The sequence below is a fragment of the Megascapheus bottae genome, chromosome 38 (genome assembly GCF_031878675.1).
Source record: "Megascapheus bottae isolate mThoBot1 chromosome 38, mThoBot2.hap1, whole genome shotgun sequence".
Taxonomy (NCBI): Eukaryota; Metazoa; Chordata; class Mammalia; order Rodentia; family Geomyidae; genus Megascapheus; species Megascapheus bottae.
In genome coordinates this window covers 4,283,082-4,296,122 of record NC_143546.1, presented here as the reverse complement: position 1 = coordinate 4,296,122, position 13,041 = coordinate 4,283,082, and the positions used below count along the sequence as shown (strand labels likewise).

Genomic DNA, 13,041 nt, shown 5'->3' with positions numbered 1-13,041 from the left:
ATGGGCAAGTTAACAAATGTTAGAAATTTGCAGAATCTTCATCTTAATTTTTTTTTCATAGTAGCCAGGTATTGCTGTCTTAACCCCCTGTAATCCCAGCCACATAGGAAGATAAGATCTGTAGATCCAGATTCAAAGCCAGCCTGATCAGGAAGGTCCATGAATCTCTTACTGACTCCTGAAGAGCCAGAAATGGGAGTTGTGACTCAAGTGGTAGAGCTGAAAATACTAAGTGATAGCACCCAGGCAGGCCCCCTAAGTTCAAGCCCTAGTAATATCACCAGGGCATGGGGGAAATATTCTTTGTAATGACAAATTTAGACCTAAGTTTCTATACTCTTGCCTTAAGTTATCAATGTTATCTCTTGCTTACGTAATGGGAGCAAACCTGTGTTACCAGGATTTTAAGATGAGTGGTAGAGGAGGGACACTGGAATGTGATGCCTTGAGTGAATGAGTGATTTATTTATTTATGCCAGTTCTGGGACTTCAATTCAGCCTGGTCACTGTCCTTGAGCTTCTTTTGCTCAAGGCTAGCACTCTACCACTTGAGCTACCCTGCTACTTCCAGCCTTTTCTTTATATGTAGTACTGAAGAATTGAACCCATGGCTTCATGCATTCTAGTCAAGCACTGTAGCTAGGATTACAGGCATGAGCCACTGTGCCTGGCTCTTTTCACTGCTTCTTTCTGTCACTTGTGACTATACTTTATGGTAGTGCACTGACAAATATATTTTTTTTCTGTCTATAGACTTTTGTATCTTCATTCAGAGTCCACGTCTGAGGCCATCCTAATCACCAATGCTAACATGCTGTTTGAATTTTATACTTAATACTAAGCATTCTCCTATATCTTTACTTTTTTTGGCCTTTTGTTTGTTTTTGTTTTCTGTCATTTGCTTATATTTTCTTTACCTAGAATCAGAGTCAAGGCCTGGTGGTACGTGGCACATGAAAAGGATTATGATTATTGTATTATTATTATTTTGCATGGCTGAAGGCATTTCATATTGTTTTCCAAAGTTGCTTCTTTTGCCTTTATAAGAGCTTTTTATTTTTACTTTCCTTAAACCTCTTTCTATAGACAGATGTGTTTCTTTTCTTTCACAGAACTGTGAGAAGCTTGGTGAGCTGCTCTTGTGTGAGGCTCAGTGCTGTGGGGCTTTCCACCTGGAGTGCCTGGGCTTGACTGAGATGCCAAGGGGAAAGTTTATCTGCAATGAATGTCGCACAGGTAAAACGGATTCACAGAAGCCTTCTGCCAAAGAAATCTCAAGTTTTAAGTTTTTAAGTGAAAGTATTTTGGAGATGTTACTTTTTTGGCAAGATGAGGGTAGTTGCTACACATAGAAATAGAGGTGCCATGGGGTCAGAGGATAGAAAAACAGCTTGTTGAGATACCAGTGAGTTAAGTTTATACAGCACAAAAGGCACTGTTAAACCATCCTTGAGGGATGGTTTAAAAGAGAATTAAAGGTTGGATTTAGTGACAACCCTTAAATCCTAACTACTTGAGAGGCAGAGGTCATAGAATTGTGATTTGACCTGGACTCACAGGTTCAGGACTCTCCAGATCCTGTGAGGGTGGTTGTATGTACTTGTCTTCCCAAGATACTAGAGAGGAATGCTGTTGCAAGGCACACTGCCCGTGTTGTTATCCCAGTGACAGCGGGAACCTTAAGTAGAGGAATTCCTGTCCCCACAGGCCTACACTCTTTTGAGATGTTATTAAAACAACAATCAATGCAAAAGAGGGAGGGGGCGGCTAGTGCGCCTGCTTAGTGTGTGGAAGGCCCAGTGTTCTGACTAGTACCAGCAGGAATTAAAGGGGAAAGGAGTAACAGTGGAATTACATGGAATATTTGGGAAGCAGGTAGTATAGATGTTAAAATATTTTAGTTCTGGGTCATAGGTAGTGATACGGGGACACAGAAGGCTTTCTAGTTACTGGCTATATTTTCTATTTCTTTGGCTGGCTGGGTGATGGTTCTGTGCACATGTCACTTCATGAAAATGATATCCCATTGTTCATGATACACACACTTTTCTATGGTAAATATACTTCATCAAAAAAAAAAAAGTAATTACCAGGGCTGGGAGTATGGCCTAGTGGTCAAGTGCTTGCCTGCCATGCACAAAGCCCTGGATTTGATTCCTCAGTACCACATACATAGAAAAAAAAAAAAGCTGGAAGTGGTGCTGTGGCTCAAGTGCTAGATACAGTGCCAGCCTTGAAAAAGCCCAAGGACAGTGCCCAGGCCCTGAGTTCAAGCTCCAGGACTGGCAAAAACAAAAATACAAAAAAAAAAAAAAAATGCCAGCACAAGGAAGAATATTTGGGAAACTTACAGAGGGCTTGAGTCAGAAATGGTAATGGTCAGCTGAGACTGGCCTGTGATAGTACCGTATTATAAACGGTGCTAAGGAAAGTGTTATTTGTTCGTCGTGGTATGCAGGTGTGAAAACATTTAAGCAGTGAAGAAGTTTGGGTGGAGGTGTTGGCCTGACAGTCACAAGTGATTAGAGCTTCTGGCTGGCCTGGTGCAAGTACTTCCTGCCTGTAATCTTTGTTACTCATGGAGCTGAGATCTGAGGGTCTTGGACTACAGCCCTTGCCTAAATGATTCTACCCAAAGAGAAAGTGTCCATATAAGCAGGCTGGGGCTTCCTGATTATGCAGAGCCATGGATGTGAAGAGGAAGCAGTTGGTGAGTGGGATGTCATCAGTAGAGACAGATGGGACACAGACCACAGGGGATCTTGATTTTTAGCCCGGCACCAGTGGTCTACACCTGTGGTCCAACTTCTTAGAAAGAGCAGCATTGGAAATTAGACAGGGCAGGAAAGTTCACGGGACGCTCTAGAAGTGGAGTTGTGGCTCCAATGGTAGAATGTTAGCCTTGAGCCACAGAAGCTCAGGGATGGTGCCCAGGCTCCTGAGTGTTGAAGCCAGTGGATAGACACACACACACACACACACACACACACACACACACACACACACACGTACGTTAACTTTTTTCTTTCTTTTTTTTTGCCAGTCCTGGGCTTGAGCTCAGGGCCTGAGCACTGTCCTTGGGTTTTCTCAAGGCTAGAGCTCTACCACTGGAGCCACAGCACCACTTCTGGCTTTTTCTATATGTGGTGCTGAGGAATCGAACCCGGTCTTCGTGCATGCTAGGCAAGCACTCTACCACTAGGCCAAACTCCTGGCCCCACACGTTAACTTTCTGCCTGAGGCTGATGTATTCCATCAGGTTACTTGGATTCCACTAGGAAGGAATGTAGTACCTGAAGGCAGAGACCTTTTGATGGTCAAGCAGGAACTTCTGAATATACAATGATTTTCCACAGAAAAGTATAGTAATCCTGAAGAAAGGAAAGTTGTTAGGCTCAAATAGGAAGTGTAAAGACCTTTTTTGCCTTACAGTTAGTGAAAGTCATTCACATTTCTATCTTGAAGTATAGAGTATAGCGTTAGAAAATTCCACTGAGAAAGAGACAATAATCTCATGTCTTAGTTAACTGAGATTGAGGTATCAGTGAATTGTAGTTATTTAGGATTTCTTTTGCAGATCATTTCATTGTGATGGAAAAAAGATAGTTGAGATACTTTATTTTCCCTTCTGTCAAATTGAGAAATAATGCCATACAGTTCAGTGAGTGAAATTTAGAAAATCATAGATCTATTCATGTTTTCATTGTTTTGTCCTTAGAAATGTCTTCTTGGAAGTGGTGCTGTGGCTCAAGAGGTAGAACAATAACCTTGAGCTTAAGAGCTCAGGGACAGCACACAGGCTCTGAGTTCAAGTCCCGGAACTGGCAAAAAAAAAAAAGTCTTGGGAAGTGGTATTGTGGCTCAGAGTAGTAGAACAGCACTAGCCTTGAGTATAAAGAGCGCAGGGACAGCACCCAGGCCCTGAGTTCAAGCTCCACAACTGGGGGGGGGGGCGGTAAGAAATGTTTTATTTTGGAGTGTCATGGAGCTTGAACTCTAAGGCCTGGGCACTGTCCTTGAGCTCTTTAGCTCAAGGCTACCACCCTACCCTTGAGCCATAGCCCCACTTCCCATTTTCTAGTGGTTAACTGTAGATGAGAGTCTCACAGCTTTGTTGTGCTCGAGCTGGCTTTGAATTTGAACCTCAGTCCTCAGATCTCAGCCTCCTGAGTAGCTAGGATTACAGGTGTGAGCCACCACGCCTGGCACTGTTTTCTTATTTTTGTGTGTGTGCAAGTTTTAACTAAGTGAAATGACACTTGGATTCATTTGTGTCTAATCGTAATGCGTTTGAGACTCCTAGGCTGGTAAGAGTATCAGTAGATGATTATGTCTTTGTAAACAGCTCTATTGAGCTGCAGTTGATTTACAGTAAATGTAAAATACATGATTTTGGAGTTAGCATGTATGAGCCTGGAGCAGACCAGTCTAGGTGAGCCTGCCTCTCTGTCCTTCTCCTTCTCTTTCCCCCTCCCCCTCTTCACCATATATATAATAGGGAATATCTGTATATTACATATATTATTTGACATGTCATAATCAGCATAATTACACTGAAAATAAGTTTTGTTCTGTTTTTGGTCAGTGTGGGGCGTGAACCCTGGGCCTGGGTGCCATCCCTGAGCTCTTCATCTCAAGGCTGGAACTCTACCACTTGATTCACAGCACCACTTCAGCAGGTTTTCCAATGATTCATTAAAGATAAGAGCCCCATGCCTGGTCTCGCTTTGAATCGAGATCCTCAGCTCTTAGCCTCCTCAGTAGCTAGCATTGCAGGAATGAGCCACTGCACCTGGCCTCCAGTTTTGTCTTCTGTCTGGTGGTTGAGATGGCTGTCTGCTGTTCTGGCTGTCAGGAGGGGAATATTGGAATGATTATAGCGTGAGGCCTCCTAGGCAAAAAAGCCAGATGCCATCAGACGATTAGCTGTGTGTAGAGACTTGTGATTGTCAGCCTGGCGACATGCGCCATGTGTCCAGACTGCCCTGGCAAATACGCCAGACCCTCTTCAGCAATGCCTGGGAGGGGCCACATCTGGGGTCTATCTCGGGTAGTGAAGCACTTTATTTGCAAGTTAACTCCCTGGAGTCAAAATCTCAGTACCACCCAAACCAGCAGAAGATACCGTCCTTCCAAGCTGGTATCCCCCGCCAGCCTGAGCTGAATAGCAAGACCGTGCCTCACAAATGAAGGCCTGGGGGCCAGGCGAGAGGGCTCATGCCTGTAATCTCAGTTGCTTAGGAGGCGGAGATCTGAGGAGTACTGAGGAGTACGGTTCAAAGCCAGCCCAGGCACTAAAGAACCTGGGCTCCTATCTCCAATTAATCACTAGAAAATGGGAAGTGGGCTATGGCTCAGGGGTGGGGTGGTAGCCTTGAGCTGAAGAGCTCAGGGACAGCGCCCAAGCCCCATGACCCACCAAAAAAAAAAAAAAAAAGCCTAGAGATGTAGCTCAGAGGACAAGGGCCTGCCTAAACCCAGCACTGTGGTGTGTAGCGGGGTGGGTGTTGTTGGTATCTACAATCTCACCTAATCATTAGTAATGGTGAGGATTTTTGAACTAGTTTGATTCTCTCCCCTTCCCCCCTAGGAATCCACACGTGTTTCGTGTGTAAGCAGAGTGGTGAAGATGTTAAAAGGTGCCTTCTGCCCTTGTGTGGAAAGTTTTACCATGAAGAGTGTGTCCAGAAGTACCCGCCAACTGTCATGCAGAACAAGGGCTTCCGGTGCTCCCTGCACATGTGCATAACCTGCCATGCTGCCAACCCCGCCAGCGTTTCTGCATCCAAAGGTAAGGGTTGCTCATGCAGAGCAATCGAGCGGTGGGACCTCAGCTCTGTGGGCAGTGGTCTTCTCGGATGAAGTATTGGGTAGCTCTTCCCAGCTTCTCTTGGCTTGTCAGGTAGGTAGACAGCAGGAAATGGACTGCTTCCATAAACAGCACATTGTGTTTTCTGGTCTTGTGTGTAGTTTGAAAGATTTGGATTTAATGTGCAATTTAGTTTGAGAAAGTATTTATTCATTCCCCCCACCCCCTTTTTTTTTTTTAAACCAGTCCTGGGTTGAGCCCAGGCTCTGAGCACTGTCCTTGGACTTTCTCAAGGCTAGAGCTCTACCACTTGAGCCTTAGCACCTCTTCCGGCTTTTTTCTATATACGTGGTACTGAGGAATGGAACCTGGGCCTTGCTGCATCCTAGGCAAGCACTCTACCACTAGGCCAAACTCCCGGCCTATTCATTTCCTTTTTAAGTTGCTGTTAATGTGTAGATTGCATTTCAGTGGTTTGATGATGGTTTCGTTGATATTAGATGGACTTCATTTGGAAGGAGGGGAGAGGTTCATTTAGCTCAAAGACTTTCAAACCATAGAGTAGAATGCAAGAATGCATGTTCTACCTGCCACCCCCCCAGTGTCATCCCAGCAGTCCTAGGCGTTGAGTCAGGGATTTGGGCAGTGTTCTCTGTGGGCGGGCATGCCCCTTTGTTGTTGTGGGATCTTGACTCTGTTTGCAGACTTGACACATGGTTGCTATGTTAGTAAACATGTTTACAGTCCATCCATTAATGGTCCTTTGATTATGGACATTTTTTTCCTACCCATCCAGCAAAACGGGCCTGAGTAAGTGACATTGTTCTCATATGTAAGCTGGTGGTTTTGCTCCTATCTGGTTTCCCCGTAGGTCGTCTGATGCGTTGTGTCCGCTGCCCCGTGGCCTACCATGCCAATGACTTCTGTCTGGCTGCTGGGTCAAAAATCCTTGCATCGAATAGTATCATCTGCCCTAATCACTTTACCCCTAGACGGGGCTGCCGAAATCACGAGCATGTGAATGTGAGCTGGTGTTTTGTGTGCTCAGAAGGTAAGACGCTACCTCTGCCTCTCTGTGTTGGACCAGAAAAGTGATTAATACACCATTGTACTTGGGAAAGAGTTACTTTTTTTTGAGGTTGTCAGCGGAAGAAATTATTTAGAAGTGATGAGTGAAAACTTGGTTTGGTTCCTTCTTAGGAGAGGTTCACTAGTTATTTTGAAAAGTGGACTTGTTTTTTGTTAAAAATGATAAATTAAAGCACTGAAGAATAAAAAAGAATGCAGTCCTTCCAATATGGAAAAAAAATTAATGGCGTAATTTGGAGTCCTATTGCTCTAAACAGACCAGAAGATAAATATCTATTAAGAAACAGTTGCAGCCAATGTTATTATCACATATTTGTTTTTCTTTTCTTTTCTTTGAAAAGAGGTGCTCCCTCTGCCACACAGGTGTTGTGGGAACACTCAGGAGTCCTGCCTACTTTCTCTTGCTTACCATTCTACCTCCCCCTCTCTTTTTTTTCTTTTGGCAGGTCATGGGGCTTGAACTCAGCCTGGGTGCTGTCCCTGAGCTCTTCAGGTCAAGGCTACTATCCTACCCTTGAGCTACAGCCTCCCATTTCCCATTTGAGTCTCATGGACTTTAGTGCCCAGGCTGGCTTTGACCCTCGATCCTCAGATCTCAGTCTCCTGAGTAGCTAGGATTACAGGCATGAGCCACTGTGCCCGGCTTACCATGCCCAATTTTGATATCATTAGAAAATGGTGTCAATTTTTCCCCTTTCTTTTCTTGTTTTGTTTTTTTCTTTTTTTGTGCCAGTCCTGTGCTAATTTCTGAGCTTTTGTACTCAAGGCTAGTGCTATACCGCTTGAGCCATAGCTCTACTTTCAGCTTTTTGACGGTTGATTCAAGATAAAATATAAATCTGTGTATACATACATGTCTTTTCTACCTTTTAGGGGAGGGTGGCAGTGGCGGTGGGTTGGTCGTAGGGCTTGAACTCTGGGCCTGGATGCTGTCCCTGAGCTCTTCAGCTCAAGGCTAAGCCCTATATCACTGTGAGCCACAGCACCACTTCCAGTTTTCTGGTGGTTAATTGGAGATAAGAGTCTCATGGACGTTTGTGCCCAGGATTGGCTTTGAACCTCGATCCTCAGATCTCTGCCTCCTGAGTAGCTAGGATTACAGGCGCGAGCCACAGGCTCCCGGCTCTAACTTTGTTTTTCACCTTAATTTTGTTTCATTGGTTAGGGTTGAGCAAAAGCTACTTAAGCCTAGTCCTCTGGGTCTGATCGTCAGATGTTCTGATTCCTGCAGGAGGTAGCCTCCTGTGCTGTGATTCTTGTCCTGCTGCTTTTCATCGAGAATGCTTAAACATTGATATCCCTGAAGGAAACTGGTATTGCAATGACTGTAAGGCAGGCAAAAAGCCACACTACAGGGAGATTGTCTGGGTAAAAGTTGGACGGTACAGGTGAGTAAGCCAAAAAAAGGATGGCATATTTCTCTTACCATCCTAATTGTTGGAAACTACTTTACTTTTGAAGAAATGATCTTTTTTTGTGATTAAACACAGCATTCCCCCCGCCCCCATTCTGCAGTTAATTTTCTCTTATAAGAAAGAGCAAGTAAATGTAATGATTTGCAGCCACACATAACCTCACCAAGATCGATTGCCACTGGTTTTGCACATATACTCAGTATAGAGCAGTGACCCTTCCCCACCAAAATTTCTTGTTCCTGTCTTAGGTAGGTTCTTTTGCTAGAGCCTTATAATTTTCTAGAGCTTTCTTCCCTCTTTACCCCTTTTTCTAGGTGGTGGCCAGCTGAAATCTGCCATCCTCGCGCTGTTCCTTCCAACATTGATAAAATGAGACACGATGTGGGTGAATTCCCTGTTCTCTTCTTTGGGTCTAATGACTATTTATGGACCCATCAGGCCCGAGTGTTTCCTTACATGGAGGGGGATGTTAGCAGCAAGGATAAGATGGGCAAAGGAGTGGATGGGACTTACAAAAAAGGTAAGTAACTTCATCTGATTTCTCAGGCTTAAAAAAGGCTGTTTCTTGCTTGAGTATATATGTGCTCTGCCCCAGTTGGTATAGTGTACATTAACAGATGTGTGCTGTCTCAGGTCTTTTTGTGGCTATAGCTATAAGATTTTGTGGAAAACTCAATTTACATAACTCATTGCTTTATAATTCAACCTTTACTTAAATGTAGCTTCCCTGAGGAAGGGTATTCTGTTTTCTGAGCACTCGTGCAGTAGAGTTTGAAAACTGTCTTGTAGATCAGACACTTCCTTTTGCTAGATCTAAGGATTCAGATCTCTTCTGGAGGTTAATGTGCACGTTGCCTAAAAGACTAGAATGTGGAGGTAAAGATTGAGAACTGAGATAAAAAGGTATTTGTTAGAAGATGATGTGTGTGAGCTTTTTCATGTCATTCTGCTGTACAGTATTTTTCTTCCAACAGGGTATATATTGACATTGAGTTGCAGGATACATTGTTTTTTTGTAATACTGAAATACTATAATCCATTTGAAAACAACTGTCTTTTTTTAAAATTTAGTGTTGACTTTTTGTGTGTGTGAAATACATATTTTTCTCCCAACTTCAGGTGTAGGAGGCAGGAGCGGGGTGTGGATAACTCCAATCTTTTTCATTTTTGGGGGGGGGCAGTCCTGGGGCTTGAACTCAGGGCCTGGGAACTCTCCTTGAGTTTCTTTTGCTCACGGCTGCACTCTACCACTTCTGTCCTTTTCTGTGTATGTGGTAGTGGGGAATACAACTCAGGACTTTATGCATGCCAGTCAAGCACTTTACTGCTATACCCCACTCTAGATCTCCAATCATAAACTTACATTTGCTTTGTTTCTTAGCTCTTCAGGAAGCTGCAGCAAGATTTGAAGAGTTAAAGGCCCAAAAAGAGCTAAGGCAGCTTCAGGAAGATCGAAAGAATGACAAGAAACCCCCACCTTATAAACACATAAAGGTGAGAAGAAATCTTGAGACTGTCTAGGAGAGTCTCTACAGTTTTTTCTCTTCCTACTTTGTTCATATGTAGAATGGGAAGTTTAAGAAAAGTTACTTTGGGGCTGGGAGAATGGCCTATTGGTAGAATGCTTGCCTAGCATGAGTGAGGCTCTTCGTTCAGTTCATTCAATTCCTCAGTACCCCCAAGAAAAGCCAAAAGTAAAGGCAAGTGCCATGGTGCACGCCTGTAATCCTGGCTGCTCAGGAGGCTGAGATCTGAGGATCAAGGTTCAAAGGCAGCCCAGGCACAAAAGACCTTGAGACTCTTATCTCCAATCAATCACTAGAAAACAGGAAGTGGGGCTGTGGCTACGGGGGGGCGGGGGGGGGGGAGGTGTAGGATGGTAGCCTTGAGCTGAAGTGCTCAGGGACCGCACCCAGGCCCAGAGAAGAAAAAGCCAAAAGTAGTGCTGTGGCTCAAGTGGTAGAGCACTGACCTTAAGAATGCTCAAGGACAATGCCTGAGTTCAAGCCCTGGGCAAAAAGAAATGTTACTTTGGGACAGAGATTGGAGTATAAAAGAAGAGAAAGGGGGCCGGGAGTTTGGCCTAGTGGTAGAGTGCTTGCCTAGCATGCACAAAGACGCGGGTTCGGTTCCTTGGTACCACATACTTAGAAAAAGCCAGAAGTGGTGCTGGGGCTCAAGTGGTAGCCTTAAGTTCTAGCCTTGAGAAAAATCCAAGGACAGTGCTCAGGCCCTGAGCTTAAGCCCAGGACTGGCAAAAAAAGAAAAAGAAGAGAAAGGTACTTAGTGAGACTTTCCAGTGAAGTGTATAAGCAGTGGCTCGCCTTGTGTGGCTCACACCTGCAGTCCTAGCTACTTGGGAGATTGTGAATGGAAAAGTCACACTCAGGTCCATTCCAGCCCACGTGGAAATGTTCAAAGACCACTTCTGACCCCAGAACTAGGTGCATTGCCAGATTTGCATCTGTCAGCCCAAGCTACATGGAAAACAGTGTATTGGCTGCTTAATCCTTGGGTGACAACAGCAAGGTGAGACTGTCAGCCTGACTACAGAGACTGTGCCTGACTACAGAGAAGGCAACTCCATTTTTTAATGTTTGTGGGTCTTGAACTGGCGCTGTCCCTGAGCTCTTCAGCTCAAGGCTACTGCTCTACCCTTTGAGCCACAGCAGTACTTCCTATTTCCTCATGGTTAATTGGAGATGAGTGTCGTGGGATTTTCATGCCTGAGCTGGCTTTGAACCTTAATTCTCAGATCTCAGCCTCCTGAGTAGCTAGGATTACAGGCGTGAGCCACTGTGCCTAGCAATGTATAGCTTCCACCCCCCCCCCCCAATCCTGGGTCTTGGACTCAGGGCCTGGGCACTGTCCTTGGGCTTTCTGAAGGGTAGAGCTCTAACATTTGAGCTACAACACTACTTCTAGCCTTTTCTGTTTATGTGGTACTGAGGAATTGAAACCCAGGACTTTATACATTTTCTGATTCAAGTGAGGCTTTGTGTTTATATCAAACTGCCAAAACCTGTGTGTCATTATGTCGGTCAAGGGCTTGAGTCTGGCCTCTTATTCTCACTTTGCTTTTTCACTGATGGCTGATGCTTTCCCATTTGAGCCACGCTTCCACTTCCAGCTTTGTGCTGCTTGTTGATGACTTGGCAGGCGGACCATCGTGTGTGCTTCCTCTCCAGGTGAACCGTCCTATCGGGAGGGTGCAGATCTTCACAGCTGACCTTTCTGAAATTCCCCGCTGTAACTGTAAAGCTACTGATGAGAATCCCTGTGGGATTGACTCCGAGTGCATCAACCGCATGCTGCTGTACGAGTGCCACCCGACAGTGTGTCCTGCTGGCGGACGCTGCCAGAACCAGTGCTTCAGCAAACGCCAGTATCCAGAGGTGGAGATTTTCCGCACCTTACAGAGGGGCTGGGGCCTGCGGACAAAAACAGATATCAAAAAGGTACCAAAAAACACCTCTCCTTAGTCATAAGATTATTATTTTAGATTGCCACATATGATTACTTCTTGAAAATGCGCATTATAGAGGAAGACAGTACAGTTTATGGATTAATCTTATTGTATATTATTAGCCCTCCAGAGCTGAGAGTTTAACTCAGAAGTTTAATTTTTTTTAAAGATTCTATGTCAGGCCAGGAGCGTAGCCTAGTGGAAGAGTGCTCATCTAGTATGCATGAAGCCCTGGGTTCAGTTCCTCAGTATCACGAGCACAGGAAAAGCCGGAAGTGGTGCTGTGGCTCAAGTGGTAGAGCTCTAGCCCTGAGAGAGCCCAAGGACAGTGCTCAGACCCTGAATTCAAGTCCCAGGACTGGCAAAAAGAAGGTCCTATATCATTATTTACCTTTTTGTGATAGTCCTAGAAGTTGCATTTAAGAGAGGGAAGAGGTATTATTTAGGATCCCTTTTGGGGGGGGGGCAGTGTTAGTGCTTGAACTCAGGGCCTGGGCACTATCCTTGGGCTTTCTCAAGGATGGCACTTCACCATTTGCCACAGCACCATTTCCAGCCTTTTCTACATATGTGACATTAAGGAATTGAACCCAGGTCTTCATGCATGCTAGGCAAGCACTCTACTACTAGCCAAACTCCCAGGCCCCTGATTAAATAATTTCTTGAGTGCTAACCTGTGGACACACTTTCTTTTTTTGGGGAGGGGGGTGTCATGGGGCTTGAACTTGGCCTGGGCGCTGTCCCTGAGCTCTTCAGCCCAAGTCTACCACCCTGCCCTTGACCCAAGCCCCACTTCCCATTTAGTTAAAGATAAGAGTCTCAGGTCCTTTTGGGGCCCTGCTGGCTTTGAGCCCTGAGGAGCTACTCAGCCTCCTGAGTAGTTAGGGTTACAGGCGTAAGCCACCGTGACTGTCTGAACACTCATTTTCACATTAAGCCAGGAGCTCTCTTGTTTCTTCTAGGGCGAATTTGTGAATGAATATGTGGGTGAGCTAATAGATGAAGAAGAGTGCAGAGCCCGGATTCGCCACGCCCAGGAACATGATATCACTAACTTCTACATGCTCACCCTAGACAAGGTCAGTAACGCAGAGTTGTTAGCATAGTGAAATCATTTCACCTTAGCCAGTATTCGTGGGTATATCACGAGGATTCGAGCTCTCCCCAATGCAGCTGTTTCTCCAGATTCGTAGAATGGCTTAATTATTTTTCTGCAAAATCTTTCTATTTACACAATAGAAATCTTCTTTAATATTATTTCA

The 13,041-nt window shown here is 44.8% G+C and overlaps 1 protein-coding gene across 1 annotated transcript in view; it reads left to right on the top strand.

The window, feature by feature from the left end:
• The window catches only part of Nsd1 (nuclear receptor binding SET domain protein 1), a 78,601-nt gene that overhangs the window by 54,279 nt on the left and 11,281 nt on the right, over positions 1 to 13,041 (top strand). Inside the window, exons 12-19 of the mRNA XM_090325555.1 lie at positions 1,113 to 1,236; positions 5,591 to 5,791; positions 6,681 to 6,860; positions 8,130 to 8,286; positions 8,628 to 8,833; positions 9,695 to 9,807; positions 11,502 to 11,771; positions 12,742 to 12,858. Coding sequence (XP_090181681.1) covers positions 1,113 to 1,236; positions 5,591 to 5,791; positions 6,681 to 6,860; positions 8,130 to 8,286; positions 8,628 to 8,833; positions 9,695 to 9,807; positions 11,502 to 11,771; positions 12,742 to 12,858 — 1,368 coding nt within the window. The remainder of the gene's footprint in view (positions 1 to 1,112; positions 1,237 to 5,590; positions 5,792 to 6,680; positions 6,861 to 8,129; positions 8,287 to 8,627; positions 8,834 to 9,694; positions 9,808 to 11,501; positions 11,772 to 12,741; positions 12,859 to 13,041) is intronic.